This window comes from Mustelus asterias, chromosome 6 (assembly GCF_964213995.1).
Source record: "Mustelus asterias chromosome 6, sMusAst1.hap1.1, whole genome shotgun sequence".
Classification (NCBI taxonomy): Eukaryota; Metazoa; Chordata; class Chondrichthyes; order Carcharhiniformes; family Triakidae; genus Mustelus; species Mustelus asterias.
The window spans coordinates 4,081,299-4,102,605 of NC_135806.1; the positions used below are offsets into that span (position 1 = coordinate 4,081,299).

The 21,307-nt window shown below is 44.4% G+C and overlaps 2 protein-coding genes across 3 annotated transcripts in view; one reads left to right on the plus strand and one right to left on the minus strand.

The window, feature by feature from the left end:
- Positions 1-3,375, plus strand: part of anp32b (acidic (leucine-rich) nuclear phosphoprotein 32 family, member B) — a 43,108-nt gene extending 39,733 nt beyond the window's left edge. Inside the window, exons 4-5 of the mRNA XM_078215304.1 lie at positions 1,684-1,776; positions 2,750-3,375. Coding sequence (XP_078071430.1) covers positions 1,684-1,776; positions 2,750-2,823 — 167 coding nt within the window. The 3' untranslated portion in view covers positions 2,824-3,375. The remainder of the gene's footprint in view (positions 1-1,683; positions 1,777-2,749) is intronic.
- Positions 1-21,307, minus strand: part of c6h5orf63 (chromosome 6 C5orf63 homolog) — a 59,009-nt gene that overhangs the window by 19,729 nt on the left and 17,973 nt on the right. The window contains exon 5 of one of the 2 annotated variants that reach the window (XR_013498144.1): positions 15,296-15,359. The exons of the other annotated variant lie outside the window; for it this stretch is intronic. The gene's annotated coding sequence lies outside the window, so the exon portion shown is untranslated. Of the gene's footprint in view, positions 1-15,295; positions 15,360-21,307 lie in introns of those variants that run through there. 2 annotated transcript variants of the gene reach the window in all.

Below are 21,307 nucleotides of genomic sequence, written 5' to 3' on the forward strand. Positions count from 1 at the left end.
TCTCTTTCCCCCCCACTCTCTTTCCCCCCCCCACTCTCTTTCCCCCCCCCACTCCCTCTTCCCCCCCACTCTCTTCCCCCCCCCTCTCTCTTCCCCCCCACTCTCTTCCCCCCCCCACTCTCTTCCCCCCCCACTCTCTTCCCCCCCCACTCTCTTCCCCCCCCACTCTCTTCCCCCCCCCCCACTCTCTTCCCCCCCCCACTCTCTTCCCCCCCCCACTCTCTTCCCCCCCCACTCTCTTCCCCCCCCCCACTCTCTTCCCCCCCCTCCCCCCACTCTCTTCCCCCCCCCACTCTCTTCCCCCCCCCACTCTCTTCCCCCCCCCCACTCTCTTCCCCCCCCCACCTCTCTTCCCCCCCCCACTCTCTCCCCCCCCCCACTCTCTTCCCCCCCCCCACTCTCTTCCCCCCCCCCCACTCTCTTCCCCCCCCCCCACTCTCTCCCCCCCACTCTCTTCCCCCCCCCCCACTCTCTTCCCCCCCCCCCCCCACTCTCTTTCCCCCCCCCACTCTCTTCCCCCCCCCCACTCTCTTCCCCCCCCCACTCTCTTCCCCCCCCCCCACTCTCTTCCCCCCCCCACTCTCCCCAACTTCTTCCCCCACCGCCCACACAAGCACCAAAAGCTGATGAGGCTGAACGTAAGTTGCAAATTTTAAAATCTGAGCTGGAAATATTTTTGTTGGGTTCGTGCATTGTGGGCAGGTGAAGTAAAGATACAGATCCACCATGGTCTGTCTGAATGGTGGAAGAAGAGAGTTGAGGGGCAGAATGGCCTTTAACTGTCCTTCTGATAGTTCTTCTGTCTGACGAAAGGACCTTCCATGATTTATGGTTGCTGCACCCTGGTCGAGCCTCTGGGTGATCACGTTATTTATTTTTGCTCCGATATCCAACACGATATTCTCGGTTCAAACTGTTGTCTGAATCTCTGGCTCAGTTATCCACCTTGTCTTGAAGGAGTGCCCCTTCAGAGTTGTTACAACTGAGGGCAAGAGTCACGAGAAGGGTCTGCACAAAAGCAGCATTGCCTTCGCAATCAGTGACAGCCGAATCATAGATCTTACAGCACAAGAATGGAAGGCTATTCAGATGTTATGCTTGCCATCTTTTTGAAAGCGCTGACCAACTTAATCCCTATTCCCCTCTCTCCGCCCTAACCCGACATTGTCATCCTCTTCAACTCCCATGTGCAATTTGCCTTTGGAAAGTTTCTGTGGAATCAGAGGGTTCAGGTCAATGTTCCCTCTGGTTTTCTCCATCTGTGTGCGGGATGGATTTTATGTGCCCCACAGTCAAGGTGATGTGTGGCTCCACACCACCAATAGAAACCTTTCTTTCTTCCTTCATGTTGCATTCGGATGGCGTCTCTTCCTGACACCGATTACCACTCCCTTTGACTTTTACACTATGAAATCTTTAATGATTTAACCTCTCCTGACCTCTGTCTGATCACAGACCTTCTCTATTGTCAGTCCCTGCCCCTTCCACTGACTTAAGAACTCTGACGTTTCTATCTTTCTTCACCTCTGATGAAAGGTCATTGAGCAGAAACATTAACTCTATTTCTCTCTCCACAGATGCTGCCTGACCTGCTGAGTGTTTCCAGAATTTTCTAATTGTATTACTAATTAGCTTACCAGTTGACAATCTGTTGCAGCATTTTGATGCTGTGAGTGCTCCCAGTAACTAAAATACCATTCTGTTTTCAGGAGGGCTATGAACATGATGGTGAGCTTGATGAAGAAGAAGATGATGAAGAGGAGGATGAGGATGAAGGTATTTCTTCTGATGCTCATTTATTTAGAATTATAGAGCACAGAAAGAGACCATTCAGCCCATTGTCCCTGGGCTGGCTCTTTGAAAGATCTATCCAATCAGTCCCTCTTTTTTCCTGTAGCCCTGTAGGGATCCTATGAAATTATTTTCATAGGATCCCTACAGTACAGAGGGAGGCCATTCGACCCATCGAGTCTGTACCGATCACAATCCCATGCAGGTCCCATTCCTGTAACCCCACACATTTACCCTCACACTTGGGTCAATTTAGTATGGCCAATCTACCTAACCCCCACATCTTTAGATTATGGGAGGAAACCCACGCAGACACAGGGAGAATTAGCAAACTTCACACACAGTGGCCCAAGACTGGAATTGAACCTGGGTCTCTGGCGCTGTGAGGCAGCTGTCTAACCACTGTGCTGCCCAAGTGTCTATTCAAGTGTCTATCCGAATCCTTTTTGAAAGTTATTGAATGTGCTTCCACTGCCCTTTTCAGGCAGTGCGTTCCAGATCACAACAACTCGCTGTGTAAAATAATTCTCCTCAATATGTGTTCCTCTGGTTATCAACTTGCCTGCCAGTGGAAACAGTTTCTTCTTATTTACTCTATCTAAGCCCCTCATGATTTTAAACGCCTCAAACATCTAACCTCATCCTTCTGAGATAAACAACCTCAGCTTCTCCAGTTTCTGCATGTAACTGAAGTCCCTCATCCCTGGGACAATTTGAGTAAACCTCTGTGCTCTCGCCAAGGCCTTGATGCCCTTCCTAAAGTGCCGTGGCCAGAATTGGACCCAGTGATTCACAAAGACTTGGCACTAAGTCAGTGTTAATTGTAGCCACTTTTTGGAAAAATTGATGGGTCGCGCAACCCAGCAGAATTGTTGTGGGTGATGTGGGGACATCCCGCGCGTACCGAGGTGTGTGTTCCGGTATCCGGGCACTGAAACAACTTGCTGTTATTTTACAGAGGAGGACGAAAGCACTAAAGGACAGAAGAGGAAACGAGACACAGAGGATGAAGGGGAGGAAGATGATGATTAAGAATCCAAGTGACCTGAAGGACTATTTAGTACTGGATGGGGTGTAAGAACCCCCTGCTCCCCTTTTCTCCCCCCCCCCCAACCCCTCGTTTTTCCCCCACCTCCCAACCCTGAGCCCTACCCCAGATTGATGACTGTTGGATACCTGCACAGCACTGAATCATCACCGAACCAGCAGTTGCCAATGTCTTGACATTCCTTGTATTTATAAATGCAATTAATGCATATTCCAAAACCCACATGGAGTAGTGAAATTGGGTAGAATTTGGTCCAGTGCTTTTATGATGTTGGGGTTTCTTAGGTTTCCTGCTAAGACTATTTCCATAGCAACGAGGAGGGCTGAGGTGATTTGGATAGTCATGGTGGTGTACGACTGCCTATTACAGCGAGGTTATAGTATCGATCTTTATGTAAGTCAAAAAAGCTTTGTAAATAAAATCTTAAAAATTTTTGGTTTGTTTTGCAACATTGCAATACCATTTTGGGTGTTATTTACAAATGCAAGATGTTTCTAAACTAACAGTTTTTGGAAAGTTAATAAATGGTTTCTTTTAAAAAGACAGTATTCATTTTTACTTTCTGTTTCTGGGCCAGCACAAGAAGTCGGGCTCCTGGTGAGTTTGATGCAATGGAATGGCTGAGTCGTGTGGACTAAGGAGACTTTGTGCAATCTGGTCCGCGCACACTTAGCTCACTTCAACCCAGTTGGTAAATGACAGCGATTTGCCTCAGCTGCCTGCGATGGCCCAGAATCCCTCCGTGATTGTTGTCCAGCGACCAATCCCCCTGCCCCTCCCATCCCACCCCGCCAAGAGTGCAACCAATAACATGAATGATGCCCAACGTGGTTGGATAATTCTTGTCAAGGCACCTGCATGAATAATTGCACAGACGCCTAGGTATCTCATCCAGTGAGTATGTGCATTCGGGAGAGAAGAAGGGGGAAAGAATGAGTAAAATGTTTGTGAATCTATCCATGAATGCCTGGAGATCATTATCATAGAAACCCTACAGTGCAGAAGGAGGCCATTCGGCCCATCGAGTCTGCACCGACCACAATCCCACCCAGGCCCTACCCCCACACTAATCCCTCTAACCTACAGCATCCCAGGACTCTAAGGGGCAATTTTTAACCTGGCCAATCAACCTAACCCGCACATCTTTGGACTGTGGGAGGAAACCGGAGCACCCGGAGGAAACCCACGCAGACACGAGGAGAATGTGCAAACTCCACACAGACAGTGACCCGGGCCGGGAATCGAACCCAGGACCCTGGAGCTGTGAAGCAGCAGTGCTAACCACTGTGCTACCCATGTTCTTGAGAAGCTCTCTCTAAATATCTACATACTCCTGCCCAAAATGGGACACAGTCAGATATAACAAAATTGCCCTGCTTTAAATTTACAGGTGACGTATATTAAATAATAATGGATTCTTCGTAATTATTGCAAGGTAAGTAATCTGATGGATAAATTCTGGGAATCTGTTGTAGCTGTCCCGGAAGATGAGTTTCTTGTTGTGTTCCCCTTGTTTAATCACTTAATTTGGTGTTTTCACTTGCAATGCCTGTGAATGGAGGCTATTCCTGCTGGTTGTGCTGTGTTTTCCTGCAAACATTGTCATGTCAGTTGCATTCGTAATTTGAGTTTTATTCCACGCAGTGATAGATTTATCCTGGACTTGATGCTTCTGTGGATGATTTTCGATTTCATTCAATCCGGCTTCAAAACAGCGTTGACTGAGGGAAGATGGTTCAGTTGCTGCTGTCCTACCATCATTTTGCTTTGCAGTTTTAAAAGGCTCCAAAATATTCAGTGTATTTTTTCCCCCCCTGGCAGAATTGAAGCACGAGTCTCGAAGTAACAAGCTGACTCTCGCACAGACCAATTTACACCAGAAAATACACTGTGGTGAAGAGTCCAGTGCCTCTCAGTAAGTCAGCCTTCAGAGAACTCATCGCACTCACCAGTAATTGGGGGCTTAAGCCTGTCAGATGTGCGCTAATGGAAATCCCAACCCTTTCAGAGAATCACCGTACCATATCATTTTGGCATTAGAGTTAATGGTCTGGGTTGGCGTTGAGGAAGGAAAATGGAAAGCAATGTACAATGACCTTGTATCCTTAAATAACCTTTGATAAACTTGTGTTGTACAGAGACACCCAAAATGTGTAAAACATCTCCTAAAAGAAACTATGAACACATTTTTGCCAAATTGAAGCCAAGAGCAAAATCTTCCTAAATTTAACAGAGCACAACTGTATTCTGATGCAATTTGAACGTATTAATTAGGAGCAGGAGTAGGCCTTTCGAGCCATTGAGCCTGCTTTGTCATTCAATAAGATCACGGCTCATCTAATTCAAGCCTCCACCTCACATTCTCACCCCAATGACCTTTCACCCCTTTGCTTATTGGGAATCCATTTTGCTCTGCCTTAAAAGTTGCCAATCACTCCAGGTTGGAGAAGTTTCTATAAGAGGTTTATATCATTCACAATGACCAGGCCTTTATTCTACTTGGCCTCGAGAATTAGCTTGGAATTTATCACATTGGAATGTTAATACTGTTAGAAATTCTTTTGTTTGCTTTTGGGTCAAAATCCTGGAACTCCCTCCCTAACAGCACTGTGGGTGTACCTACGCCACCTGGATTGCAGCGGTTCAAGAAGGCAGCTCGGCACTTTTTTTCAAGGACAACAAAGGGATGGGTAACAAATGCTGGCCTAGCCAGCAATGTCCACACCCCATGAAAGAAGAAGAAGGAGCATACTCGGGGGATTGAATTTTAATTCTATAAACTGAGCCTATAACTGATGATCAATGTCATATTGGAATAGTTGGCCAATCAGTGGTCAGGGTTTTAAGCTGGCGGACCACTTAAGGACAAGGGGTGAGTTTCCAAGACTGGGGTCCGAAGGAAATCTTCCAATTCTTGAGTCATTGGCAACCCCATCATCAGTGATTGGAGCTGCTGCGGATATAGAGGGGAGGGAAGGGGAGGATTCCATGTGGAGATGTCCTCTGAAAACTTCTTAGTAAAAGTTCAAATGAAGCTGGCCACTGCTGCTGGACTGCTACAATGGAGGGTGAACCCATGCACAGGGCAGCATGCAGCCCCAGCTTTGGCCATCTCAAGAATGTCATCTTAAGCAGGTGGGGAGAGCTGCTATGAGCAATTGGGCAGGGTGGGTGTGATATCAGTCGGGCATCAGCTTCAAGTGCCTCTTTATTTGTCTCAATAGGCTACCACTTTGTAGCTGGGTAGCTGTCACCCACTCTGCCCCTCACCCTGAACCAGCATGTTTCAAATTGGTGGGTGCATGCCAGCCAGTGACAGGAATCTTGCAGCCTCGCCCATCTTTGACCCTGCCTCTTTCCAAGATGTAAAGTTTTACCCAGAATGTCTCTAATGTTTTACAGCCTGTGATGATACTGTGCCTTTAAGAAATGTATTTGTGTCATGTTTCTTGTACAGGATTTGCTTTAGCAATCAGTTCAATTAACCGATGCCACTTTGTCTGCAACTGGCAGCCCCTGTTGATACTGCAGAAACATAATTGCCAAAATGTTTGTTTTAATCTGGGCTAATACATATTATTAGTGTTTTCCCTTGTGGCATTTCAGTGTAGGGTTCGAATAGGTTGATTGCCAGGAAAAATCATGTGACTGGGTGGGATTAGGCTTGCAGAGAAATCAAGTCAGTTGCTAACCTGAATTGTTCAAGAAAAGTGGGGGTGGATGTTTCTCTGGAGGCTGCTGTATGGGAGTCAGAAGACAGATGTCTTTCTGCACCTGTCAAGAGGGGTTAAAAGGCTGGAAGTGTAGCACCTACATGAGCCTATATGTTTTTTGTGTTAACTGATTCTGAAGAAGGATATACGTCTGTGCGGACATTGCTTATATTTGCAATAAAGAACTAGCTTTGGGGTAGTCAATCTTGTATAGCAAATGTGGCAGCCAATTTGGAGACGGCAAGATCCCACAGGCAGCAATATGATTAATCATCAGATGATCTGTTTTAGTGATGTCAGTTGAGGGATGACGATGACCAGGACATTGGAGAGTACGTCACTGGTCGTGTGGGATATTTTATATCCACCTGAGAGGGTAGACTAGATCTTGGTTTAATGTCTTATCTGAAATCAGCGCTGTACGGTCAATATCAGCCTAGATGATGAACTCCAGTCCCTGGAGTGGGATTTGAACCATTGACATTTTGACACAGGTGTGTGCTGCTGCCCACTTGAGCCGCAGCCGATACCCATGGCTAATATTTTCTGATGGTCTTGGCCCTGGATGATGCTGAAACATTTTCCTGTGAAATAGGGTGAGCGAGAAATGGAAAAAGTGAAAATCATTCACCCCCAACTCCTGATGGCCTCTGAGACTGATTTTTCACGTCTGGTATTTTGTACGATTAAAGAGATGAAATGAATGATTTTGAATGTTGCTATCATTATTTATGCTTTTTAATAGAAAAAATAATGTGCCTTTGTTAAAGCACCTGTTGCGGCACTAGGGTAGCACAGTGGTTAGCATTGCTGCCTCACAGCGCCAAGGACCCAGGTTCGATTCCCGGCCTCGGGTCACTGTGTGGAATTTGCACGTTCTCCCCATGTCTGCGTGGGTTTCCTCCGGGTGCTCCGGTTTCCTCCCACACTCCAAAGATGTGTGGGTTAGATTGATTGGCCATGCTAAATTGACCCTAGTGTCAGAGGGATTAGCAGGGTGAATACGAGGGGTTAGGGGAATAGGGCCTGGGTGGGATTGTGGTCAGTGCAGACTTGAGGGGCTGAATGGTTGCCTTCTATACTGTAGAGATTCTATGAAATCTTCTATGAAATCTATTGTATTCTAGGGATGTTACAAACAGATCGAGAACCTATAGGTATTTCTGAGTGTGGTCAAGGTTATATAGACAAATGATTCACACACAGGAAGCTCCCTCAGATATCAAATGAGGTAAATGATTAAATAGTCTTTTTATTTTAGTGACATTGATTGAATGATAAACATTAGCCAGGACTCCCATGTTGTTCAATATAGTACCAGAGGGTTTTCCATCAAGCAGCCAGAGACTTCAGTTCAACGTCTCATTCACAAGACCTTCCCCCGGAATGTAATAATTCCTCAGTAAGGCATGGGAGTGTCAGCCTGGGTTTGAATTCAGATCCTGGGTTGTGTTCAGATCCTATAGTATTACTGAACATACAATCTTCTGACTCAAGACTTCATGGGAATGAGGTGGAAATCAAAACACAAAACCAATGTTTTCACTGCCCAGTGACCATTGCTTTAGGACTTCAGTTTTCAAAGCCTTATTGCAACTCTATTGTGTTCCCCCTAGCTGGGGAGCCTCTGACTGCAGAGTCTGTCGAATGTTGAAATCATTGGGGTGGCGTTGGTGGAGAGGAAGAGCAGCTAACACTGATTGCAGGAGTAACACTGCCTGCTTTTCCCATGCGTGAGGGATGTGTTTGCGAATATCCCCAAAGGTTATAGGCACTGTGTTAAGATACTGAGTTGTGGGAGTGTGCATTTTGTTGAGGTGGTGTTCAGAGTCTAAATAGCATCAGGCTTATTTAGATTGTACCATTGGTAATGTTAAATAACTAGTACATTACTAAACTCATCAATTCCTCTTTGTCTAGTTTGATGTGGCTGTTTTGTGAGTTGCTTGATCATGCTTCTGGGGCTGAAGGTTATTCATTGCTTTCTTTATGTTGCCACATTGGGTCTATGTGTAAAGTTCACCTCTCAAGAGAATGGTCTACCATGTAGAAGTGTGTATCGTATCATATCCATATACAATACAGGAGTATATATTGTATCATATCCATAAACCATAAGTGTATATCATACCATATCCATATACCATATAGGAGTGTATATTGTATCATATCCATATACCACGTGTGTATATCATATCATATCCACATATACCATATTCACCATAAGTGTATTGTCAGTAATGACAAGTTATTGTCCTCACCACCAGTTATGCCCAGATTTGCAGAGAAGCATTTTAAACTTGGTGTAAGATAATTGTCTGTCTATGTTTATTCTGTGTCATTTAAATATTCTTAAGGAACTAAAAATTGAGATTTCTGAACTCTGGGAAAAGATATTAACAAATAGTGACGTAGTCTCCTTTTTAATAAAAGAAACCCTTAAAATCTGTAGCAATTGATTTGCACGGTTTGAAATGAGAAGCTACTTTTAATTGTGTCTTCTGTTCCAGGGTATCTGTAAAACATTGTCAGACCATTCTCACTTGCTTTTGGATTTGTTTGTGAAATCTTGGAGTGTTATTAAAGAAGAAAGGAACGCCGGTAAACTACTCATTTCTAAATTTGAAATGATTATTGATGCACTTACATTTTCTACCAGTCTTCCTTCCAGAATTAATCATTTTTTCAGGGCTTGAATACCTCACCTGTGTTCAAACTGAGTTTAATGATAAATATTAGTACAAATCTCTGCTAAATGGCACTGAAAAGCATTATAGACGGGTTCAAAAGTAAATCTAATTTTTATTTAACTTTGCACTGTCTGTAAAAGTGAGTTTGTCAATGGCTAAGTTGGAGAAATACATTTATAGTTTAAAAATAACAATTGAATAAGCCCTACTTTCAAAGAAATGAATGTCTGTGTGATTTTCCAGTTACACGGCTTGTCTTAATTGCAATACAGGTTGGCATCATTTGATGAAGGAGTACTACTGCAGGTAATGATATAATATTACCATTCTAAAATAAAAGGGAGAGACATAAGAACAGGAGGAGCCTATTCAGTGCCTCGAGCCAGTAGATCATAGTTGGACAGTGACCTTATTTCATATTTACTCTGTCTTTGCGCCATGTGCTTTGACACTTTTTTGATTAACAAAAATCTACCCAGGTTTAAAATTAACAATTGATTTAGCATCAATTACCATGAACAGACTTTACCCTGTCCAATATTTCTTGAGTTGGTATTCAATTCTATAACCACACGTGAAACCATCCTTTCCAGCACATGATGCGAGCAATGGGCTTTGTGGAGTCCAAATTTTGGGTCACGCTTTTTTTATTCTACACTGCGCCTACTACCTTGTAATGTAATGTTGTGGCTGTAGTGAATGGTTACTGGAGAATATTATTTTAATGCATAAGACTTTGACACAACCCTCTGGATCAAAACAAGAATGTTGGTAACTCCAAGCGAAGTGAACATGAATAAAAAAATTCAATTCATTACACAATTTGCTTCCTAAATCTGACTTCAGTAATAAGATCAACTCTGTGACACTCAATGATATGTGTTTGAGTGTTGGGAGGGGGGGAATGTTTCATGTGTAGAAAGTGTATACATCTTCCCTGTAAGGTGAAAATGAACTTGAGTTGTGTTATTGAGGGGGTGAGCAGATTGGAAACCCTCAGAGTTAATTTGTGAATAAACATGTCAAACTTCAAATGTACTACGCCATACACGTGTTTGAACTCTTTCTGCAGTGAGAGTTTGAAGAGATTTGTTTGGTATTTGAAGTTTTTTGTCATATGGAATATTGCAGTGATAATTTCAATGGTAGACCTTTGTGCGCGCATGTTTATGATCATCTCTTTGTATTATCTGTCAGTTGTAACCAGTGGACTGTGATTAAGTGCACTTGGAGCCACATTGTGGGGCCGACAGCTTCTCTGTGAAGGATGTTCCTGTTTATTGCACTGTTCTTGTCAAGCAGGAAATGGGGAGGAAACAAATGTGACAATTTAATCCTGCAGAAGTAACAATAAGAATTGCAACAGAATCCAAGCAGTCAGGAAGACCAACAACAGTGATAAAGAATTTTGTTGAAATTGTTTCTCCTCTTCCGGCCAATTGTGCATTCCCAATTTCCTTGGCTTCACTATTGGTGGCCGTATCTTCAGCTGCCTGGGCCCTAAGCTCTGGAAATCCTTCTCCATGTCTCTTTTCTCCTTTTAAGATGCCCCTTAAAGCTACCTCTTTAACCAAGCCTTTTTTCACTAGTTTTAATTTCACCCATATGGTTCATGGTCAAATTCACCCGCTAATGTTCCTGTGAGATGGTGTACTGCAATAAATAACGATGTTGTTCTGTCACACAAACAGAAAATGCTGGAAATTCTCAGCAGGTCTGACAACATCTGTGGAGAGAGAATAGAGCCAACATTTCCAGTCTATTTGACCCTTCGTCAGAGCTGCTCTGATGAAGGGTCATCCAGACCTGAAACATTGGCTCCAATCTCTCTCCACAGATGCTGTCAGACCTACTGAGAATTTCCAGCATTTTCTGTTTTTGTTTGAGATTCCAGCATCCGCAGTATTTTGCTTTTATAATATTGTTCTGTCTCCTCTGATCTTGATAAAATTTGATATGTAAAGCCTATTTCTTGAACTCATTTTTCTGCATTTGGATTTTGATCTGGATGTTACACCTGAGACAAGTTGCCATCTTGAGCTCACTCTGCAGCTGCAGACACAATTCAGAAGAGACACTGACGTTTTCCGTAAGATATTGACTCCATTGTGATATGGGAACAGTCCAAATACAAGTTGGTGCTTTGCCTTGTGACTCCCAGGTGCTGTTACCAACCAAGTGTTTTTGTCTTTAAATGGAATGGGGTAAAAATTGGAACCTGTTGACTCTCTCCCTAACTCCTTCACCCCATTTCTCCCTCCCTCTCCTTCACCCAGAGTGGTGAGTCTGTGGAATTCATTGCCACAGGGAGTAGTTGATGCCAAAACATTGAATATATTCAAGAGGTGGCTGGATATAGCATTTGGGGTGAATAGGATCAAAGATTATGGGTATAAAGCAGGATTAGGCTATTGAGTTGGACGATCAGCCATGATCGTGATGAATGGCGGAGCAGGCTCGAAGGGCCAAATGGCCTCCACCTCCTCCTATCTTCTATGTTTCCTCATCTTTTCCTCACTCTCTCCTTAATTCACCCTCTCCCTAATTCACCCTCTCCCATCCTTCCATCTCCCTCCCAATATATTCTTCTTTCTTCCCATCACTCCCTACCCCCTCTGTCTCCCTCTCCCTTCCCAGCCCTTCTCATCATTCTCATCTTCCTCCCCTGCTCTCTCTCACCCTCCCCCAATTCCACTTCCTCTCCTTTCTCTTAACCCCCCCACATCCTGTGCTTTGCATCTTCTGCTGAAGGGTGATGGTAGATCCCCAACCCCCCCTGCCTGCTCGCCATGTAAGGATAAGTTTTTAAATTTCTGGGACATGGGTGTCGCTGGATGGCCAACATTTATTGAGAGTCGCATGCTACCTCCAACTTAGCAACAGAGCACAGGCAGGAAGAAGCCAGAAGGAAGTTGAGAACACTTACCTCCCCTTGAACTGCTTGCAGACCAGACTTGGACTGTGTTTTCCCCCCACACAAGGAAGCCTTGGGGCCCCTGCAGTCACCTGGTTAATCTTGGTTTATCTCCCCAACATTTCTCTCCCCCCCCCCCCCACCCCCCTCGGCACCAGACATGATGATGGGTTGGATGATCAGCCATGACCATAATGAATGGCAGAGCAGGGGCGAAGGCCGAATGGCCTCCTCCAGCTCCTTTTTTCCGTTTCTTCAACCTATCCTGGATTGTGGCCAATCGCAGAATTCCCACTCCTGCCAGTCTGCCAGCTGGTCAGTCTGTGGGTGGGGAAGGAAGCTCTGCCATTAAAATCAACTGGGATTTCCAACTCTACCAGTCTATCCATCCACTTTGGAGCATCGCGCCCACCATTCCTGCACAGCACCACTTTCTCTTCCCCCCACCCCCCTCACACTCACCTTTCAATGGCAAAGGCCATGGCTTTGCCAATGTCATAAATGACTTCGCTGGACAAAGACTTAATTGGACTGAACTGGGTCCATTCAAGCTTGTCAATGGTAGAGGAGTCTTTCCTTTACATAGAAACATAGAAGATAGGAGCAGGAGGAGGCCATTCAGCCCTTCGAGCCTGCTCCGCCATTCATTACGATCATGGCTGATCATCCAACTCAATAGCCTAATCCTGCTTTCTCCCCATAACCTTTGATCCCATTCGCCCCAAGTGCTATATCCAGCCGCCTCTTGAATACATTCAATGTTTTGGCATCAACTACTTCCTGTGGTAATGAATTCCACAGGCTCACCACTCTATGGGTGAAGAAATGTCTTCTCATCTCCATCCTAAATGGTCTACCCCGAATCCTCCAACTGTGACCCCTGGTTCTGGACTCCCCCACCATTGGGAATATCCCCCTGCATCTACCCTGCCTAGTCCTGTTAGAATTTTATAAGTCTCTGAGATCCCCCCCTCATTTGTCTGAACTCCAACGAAAATAATCCTAACCTAGTCAATCTCTCCTCATACATCAAACCCACCATCCCTGGAATCAGCAAGAGGGACAGTACAAAATATTCACAGCTTAACTGTGAATAAAGATTAAAGCCGCACTTACCACATTTCACACTCTGTTCCCCTGTGGAGCAGTCAGGCTGATGCATGGAAAACCTCTGTTACTTCTTGAGACAGTTTTATAGATTATGTCTTGCCGTGGTCAGTATACTTGGGAGATTTGGTGGAAGGACTGTTGATCTCCTTAAAACATCGAGGATTCTTCAGGAGTTTGGTTAGGTAGATGCTGAGAGGCTGTGTCCTCTAGCAGAGAGTCACGGGGCAGTCTCAGAGTAAGGGCTTTGGGAATCGTTGGGATGCAGACATTGGTGGATGTTCAGTCGTTGAGGATATCTGACAGGTTTTTGGTTATTAAAGAAAGTGATAATGGATGTTTTTCATTCAGATAATAGAAGTGACTGAAGCCTAGTGTTTATACACTTAAAAACAAAATCCTGGGATGTGGGCGCCACCGGCTGGCCTGCATTTATTGCCCATCCCTAACTGTCCGTCAAAGATGGTGGTGAGAGGTGTTCTCGAACCGCTGCAGTCCATGTGGTGTAGGTACACTCACCATGCTGTTAGGGAAGGAGTTCCAGGGTTTTGACCCAACAACAGTGAAGACATGGCGATATATTTCCAAGTCAGGATGGTGTGTGGCTTGGAGGGGAACTTCCAGGTGATGGAGTTCCTATGTGTTTGCTGTTCTTGTCCTTCTAGGTGGTGGAGCTCGTGGGATTGGATGGTGCTGTCGAAGGAGCCTTGGTGAGTTGCTTTCATTTACAGAGAGATAAACATTGCATCCTCCCCCAAGAGGTCTTTGGGGGGAGGCTTTGCCTTCCCACCTCTACTCCAATAAAGTTCAGGGCAGGAAGGCTCTTAACCACACAATACAGGGGGAGGCCATTCACCCCATCGTGCCTGTACCAGCTCTTTGAAAGAGCCATCCAATTAGTCCTACTAACCGCACCCCCCCCCCCCCCCCCCCGCTCTTTCCCTGTAGCCCTGCTTTCCCCTTTGGAAAGTTCCGATTGAATCTACTTCCACCGCCTGTTCTGGCAGCGCCTTCCAGATCTCTCAACTCGCTGAGTAAAAATATCAAATTCTGCTCAAATACCCACAGGCAATTTTGCCAAACATCTTAATTCTGTGTCCGCTGATAACCAAAAACTCTTTTGCTTCTTAATGGATTTGATTCTCAACACTTATGTAAGATTACCAAATAGAAACTTACTTTTTTTTTAAAAACGTCTTGGAAAAACAAAGTCCACTGCTAAGAAAACGAGAGACATGGCAAACTAATAGTGTGACTGCAACCAAATAATGTATACGGGAGAATTACTAATTCAGTTTAATGGTGGTTGCTTGTCAGAGGCAGAAGATTGTGTGTGCCCTGGGGCCTGGTCCCCCCCCCCCCCCCCCCCCCCCCCATGCCGACACTATAGTTAAGAAAGCCCACCAATGCCTCTACTTTCTCAGAAGACTAAAGAAATTTGGCATGTCAGCTACAACTCTCACCAACTTTTACAGATGCACCATAGAAAGCATTCTTTCTGGTTGTATCACAGCTTGGTATGGCTCCTGCTCTGCCCAAGACTGCAAGGAATTACAAATGGTCGTGAATGTTGCCCAATCCATCACGCAAACCAGCCTCCCATCCATTGACTCTGTCTACGCTTCCCGCTGCCTCGGCAAAGCAGCCAGCATAATTAAGGACATCATGCACCCTGGACATTCTCTCTTCCACCTTCCGTCGGGAAAAAGATCCAAAAGTCTGAGGTCACGTACCGACCGACTCAAAAACAGCTCCTTCCCTGCTGCTGTCAGACTTTTGAATGGACCTACCTTGCATTAAGTTGATTTTTCTCTACACCCTAGCTATGACTGTAACACTACATTCTGCACTCTCTTCTTTCCTTCTCTATGAATGGTATGCATTGAATAGTGTGCAAAACTTTTCACTGTATGTTAATACATGTGACAATAACAAATCAAATCCAAGACTGAATTTTTAAAAAATGCATATATACATCTATATATCTATGCAGAGAGAGAGATACATATAACTGAACTGTGATAAAGTGATGCTCTGTATATTTTTTTGATAGACATCTGTACATCTTTTTTTGAAAATGATTTCTTTGTAATTTCCTGTTAAATGCAGGTACGGGAAGAGGGTTAGACTTCAAGGCTGAGAATCAGAGCAAATTGAAACCTGGGTGGGTGAAATTGCAGGTTGCTGTTTTATGAATAGCAGCAAATGAAATGATGTTATCCCCTCATCTCTGTGCCAAAGCAAACAAACAATTTCTGTTATCACTGAGGGAAGGTGGTTTGTCTGCAATACAAATAGTTTGTAAATATGCTTGGAGTAAAATCTTCCGAAGTACAGAATACAATGGCTTAATGATGTGAGTGGGCTGCTGGGAGGGAAGTGGTGATCCGCACTCTCAATGCCTTCACATTTGGCTTGGCTACGCCAGCAAGAAAATGCTGGAAAGTCTCAGCAGGTCTGACAGCATCTGTGGAGAGGGAATCGAGCCAACATTGAGTCTGGATGACCCAACGGCAGCACGGTGGCACAGTGATTAGCACTGCTGCCTCACAGTGCCAGGGACCCGGGTTTGATTCCCGGCTTGGGTCACTGTCTGTGTGGAGTTTGCACATTCTCCTCGTAGTAAGTTTTCTCCGGGTCAGAGAGGTTTACAGTATGGAGACAGGCCCTTTGGTCCAACTTGTCCATGCTGCCCCTCTTTTTTAAATCACTAAACTAGTCCCAATTGTCCACATTTGGCCCATATCCCTCTATACCCAACTTACCCATGTAACTGTCTAAATGTTTTTTAAAAGACAAAATTGTACCTGTCTACTACTGCCTCTGGCAGCTCATTCCAGACACTCCCCATCCTCTGAGTGAAAACATTGCCCCTCTGGACCCTTTTGTATCTCTCCCTTCTCCCCTTAAACCTATGCCCTCTAGTTTTAGACTCCCCTACCTTTAGCTGATCTATGCCCCTCATTATTTTATAGACCTCTATAAGATCACCCCTAAGTCTCCCATGCTCCAGAGAAAAAAGTCCCAGTCTATCCATGCCTCTCCTTATAACTCAAACCAAGTCCTGGTCGCATCCTAGTAAATCTTTTCTGCACTCTTTCTAGTTTAATAATATCCTTTCTATAATAGGGTGACCAGAACTGTACACAGTATTCCAAGTGTGACCGTACTAATGTCTTGTACAATTTCAACAAGACGTCCCAACTCGGTGCTCTGGTTTCCTCCCACACTCCAAAGACGTGCTGGTTAGGTGAATTGGCCATGCTAAATTCCCCCTCAGTGTACCTGAACAGGCGCCAGAGTGTGGGGACAGGGGGATTTTCACAGTAACTTCATTGCAGTGTTAATGTGATACTTGTGACATCAATAAATAAACTTAAAACTGTAATTACAAACCTGAACAAAAATTGTCCCTTGGTGTCCGGGGGACTAGCGAGGGTAAATATGTGGGGTTATGGAGATAGATGGGATTGTAGTTGGTGCAGACTCGATGGGCCGAATGGCCTCCTTCTGCACTGTAGGGATTTTATGATTCTATGACCCTTCGTCAGTGGGTTGAATGGTCTGTTTCTGTTTTGTGAACTCTATATTACAAATGGATTTTAAGAGATTAAGGTCATCAACAATGGTGTGTTCCCATAGTAGGATTGTGATGATTACTAAAAGTAGGTGGAGAAATAATTGTTTCAATCTTATAACTGTTTCAAGATCTTAAAAAGTGAACATAGTAATAGGAAAAGGCCATTCAGCCCCTCAAACCCCTTTTGCCATTCAAGTTAGACCATGGTTGATCTTTCTCAACTCCATCCATTCTCCCCCTTGATTCGCAATGGCAAAAATCCACCATGATCTTGAAAATCTTATTTGATTAGGAGCAGTTGAGGGAAGAGGGTTCCACATTCTTGCTATTTGTATGAAGAAGTCTCATCTCATTTCATTGCTAAAAGATCTAATTTTAAGGATATTTCCGCTTGTTCTGGATTCCCCAGTCTCTATAACGACCTCTGCCACTGAAGATGGAGGGAATGCCTGTAGGTTAATCTATATGTCTGTAAGCAATATATCTTAAAAAAAGCTGATTTCAAAAAAAATCTTGATATACCTAGGATATGGCTCAAGGAGGAACTGATTTAGTTTTAGGTGAAAATGCAGGTTTGGATCCTGGAGTGCTTTGACGTTGGGGGATGGGTGAATTAACATTTTAAAAAGAAGAATGTGGGTTATTTTATTGAAAATGTTGTTGATTGTTTTAGAATGTTGTGAAATGTCAGCAGACTTTTCAGAGCAGGTTGTTAGAATGTGGATTTGGCCTGAAGCTTCCTACATGAGATGGAAGTTCTTACTAAAAAGATTTTTTATTTCAGCTTTGTAATTACAGTTTTAAGTTTATTTATTAGTGTCACAAGTAGGCTTACATTAACATTGCAATGATGTTTCTGTGAAAATCCCCTAGTCGCCACACTCTGGCACCTGTTCGGGTACACTGAGGGAGAATTTAGCATGACCAATGCACCTAACCAGCACGTCTTTCGGACTGTGGGAGGAAACTGGAGCACCCGGAAGAAACCCACGCAGACACGGGGAGAATGTGTAGACTCCACACAGACAGTGACCCAAGCCAGGAATCGAACCCGGGTCCCTGGCGCTGTGAGGCAGCAGTGCTAACCATTGTGCCACCATGCCGCAGAGGACATCACTCGGGCAGGTAAATGTCTCGGGAGAACTGTGTAATTGTGTTAACATTGATTCAACACAGGCATATTCTCTCTTCACTCGTCACCCTGTGGACTCTGCTCAATATTTGATTTGATTTATTATTGTCACATGTATTAGTATACAGTGAAAAGTATTGTTTCTTGGGCACTATACAGACAAAGCATACCATTCATAGAGAAGGAAACGCCTCGCGAGTGCAGAAGGTAGTGTTACAGTCATAGCTAGGGTAGGGAAAGATCAACTTAATGCAAGGTAAGTCCATTCAAAAGTCTGACAGCAGCAGGGAAGAAGCTGTTCTCGAGTTGGTTGGTATGTGACTCCAGATTTTAGTATCTTTTTCCGGGTGGAAGAAAGAATGTCCGGGGTGCGTGGGGTCCTTAATTATGCTGGCTGCTTTGCCAAGGCAGCGGGAAGTGTAGACAGAGTCAATGGATGGGAGGCTGGTTTGCGTGATGGATTGGGCTACATTCACAACCCTTTGTAGTTCCTTGCGGTTTTGGGCAGAGCAGGAGCCAAACCAAGCTGTGAAACAACCAGAAAGAATGCTTTCTATGGAAAACAGACTGTAATTTCTGTCCAAAAACATGATGAGTTCCTTGGAATCTGTTTTGAACCCTGTGAGGTTGTTAATCCGATGGTATATGGCGGTCACTCCCGGGTTGGTACAATCTGTTACGATTAAGGTTTGTTCGGAGTTCACTGCGACAAGGGTAAAACGATGATAAGGCAGGATATCTTATCTCTGTATGTCAATACAATTTGAATAGTTTTCTTTTTAGACAACAACCCAAAACTACCAAGAGATTTCATCCATCTTCATGATGTGTTGTTTGTGCCAATTGCAAGTGTAATGGTGAAAATTATAATGGCCATCGTTTGAGTAAAGTTATTGTCTTGCATTTTTTAGCAGGAAAGGAGGAGATGAGCAGAAAATATTGACTAGGATTGAAAAATATAAACTGCAAGGAATTAAGCTGATGATGTCAGAGTAGGAATGTAACCTGGTCTGAATGAGGTGCTTCCTTGGTTACTGAGGGAAGCACCGGTGGAAATGGTCAGCCCATTGTCGGTGGTGAGGCAACTTTTAGCCACAATAGCCTTGGACTAAATCGATTGGCACTTGGAAAAATATGGGTTAATAAATGAAATCCAATGCGGATTTGTTAAAGACACATTGTATTTGACTTAATCGAATCCTTGGAAGTAACAGAGTGTGTTGCTGAAGATGGTTTATTTTGTACATGGGGACTTTCAAAAGCATTTGATAAACTATTAAATACTACGCTTGTTGGCAAAGCTGAAACCTATGGGACTAAAGGAACAGTGGCTTTGTGCATACAAAGTTAGCCAAGGGACAGAAAGCTGAGGGTAGAGCTGAAGGGTTGTTTATCAGACTCGGGGAATGTACATGGTTTTTTTACAGGGGACCTGGAACTGGGAATACAGTTTGAACTTTGCAGATGGCACGAAACTGGGATATGTATGGTGAGGAGGATTGAGCTCAGGGGGACATAGACAGGCTAATACAGGGCAGGTGAAATTAGCACTGAGTAGTGTTAATCAAATGTCGTCATTTTAGCAAGGTCGCAGGGACTGAGAGGCCTGGGGGTGTCTGTACACAGCTTTGAAGGTGGCAGGGCAAGTTGAGAATGCTGCCAAAAAAGCAAATGGGATCCTTGGCTTTAGAGGAGGACAAAAGCAAGGGCGTGGGGCTAAATGTTTCTAACCCCAGTCAGGCCCCAGCCCCAGCGCCAGCACAGTGTCCAATTCTAGGAGTGACATTTTAGGAAGAATGTCAAACACAAACACCAAAACATAGAAACTCAAAGCAGGAGGTGGCCATTCGGCCCTTCGAGCCTGCTCTGCCATTCCTTCTGATCATGACTGATCATCGAATTCAATTCCCCCCCTATCCCTTGATCCCTTTAGCCCCAAGAGTTATATCTAATTTTTTCTTGAGATCTCAACGTTTTGGCCTCAACTACATTCTGTGGGAATGAATTCCACACATTCACCATCCTCTGGGTGAAGAAATTTCTCCTCACCTCAGTCTTGATCCTCAAACTATGACCCCCTAGTTCTGGACTGCCCCACCATTGGGAACATTCTTTCTGAATCTACCCTGTCTAACCCTGTTAGAATTTTATAAGTTTCTATGAGATCCCCTCGCACTCTTCTAAACTCCAGTGAATATAATCCTAACCCACTTAGTCTCTCCTCATATGACAGAGCTGCCATTCCAGGGATCGGCCTTGGAGAGGGTGCAGAGGAGATTCACCAGAATGGTACCAGATGATGAAGGAATTTGGAGAGAGTTTGAGAATCTGGGGTTGTTCTCCTTGGAGCAGAGAGGTTTGAGGGGAGACTCACTCAGAGTTGAAAATCATTCATGGGTTTGGTAGAGTAAATAAGCAGAAACAGTGGCAGGAGGGTCGGTAAACAAAGGGGCAGAGATTTACTGTCAGAAGAGCCAGAGGTGACACAAAGGGGAAGCAAATGCAGCGAGTTGTGATCTGTAAGGTGCCGTCTGAAAGGACGGTGGAAGCAGACGCAATATGAACTGGATAAATATTTGAAGGGGAGTTTTTACAGGGCTATGGGGAAAAGAGCAAGGGGAAATGGGATTAATTGGATAGCTCTTTCAAAGAGCTAGCAGAGTGGGCTGAATGGTCTCCCTATGTGTGATATGATTCGCAGTTATTCAAGCTACACTCCGATTGATAAGCATTTCTAATCAATTATTATATTTTAATATAAAGCCTTTCTGCAACAAGTAAAGTTTTGAAATAGCTTTTTTGGAGTTTTCAGAATTTCCAACAACAACAAACATTATTCATCTAGCTGTGGAATTTATCGTGGAGTTCAGCTGTTTCTAATGTGTCGGTGCAGACTCGAAGGGCCTCTTCTGCACTGGGGATTCTATAGACCGATCATAGAACATTGTGAATTGAGCTAAACGCATCACATTTACTCTGCAATCGACTCAAGAACAGCTTCTTCCCTGCTGCCATCAGACTTGTGAATGGACCTACCTTACATTAAGCTGATCTTTCTCTACACCCTAGTTATGACCGTAACACATTCTGTGCCCTCTCCTTTCCTTCTCCCCTCTGTACTCTATGAATGGTATGCTTTGTTGCGGATAGTGAAGAGATGTGGATGCTTTGCAGAGGGTACAGAAGAGGTTTACCAGGATATTGCCTGGTCTGGAGGGTATTAGCTAAGAGGAGAGGCTGGATAAACTTGGTTTGTTCTCACTGGAATGACAGAGGTTAAGGGGTGATTTGATAGAGGTTTATAAGATTATGAGTGGCATGGACAGAGTGGA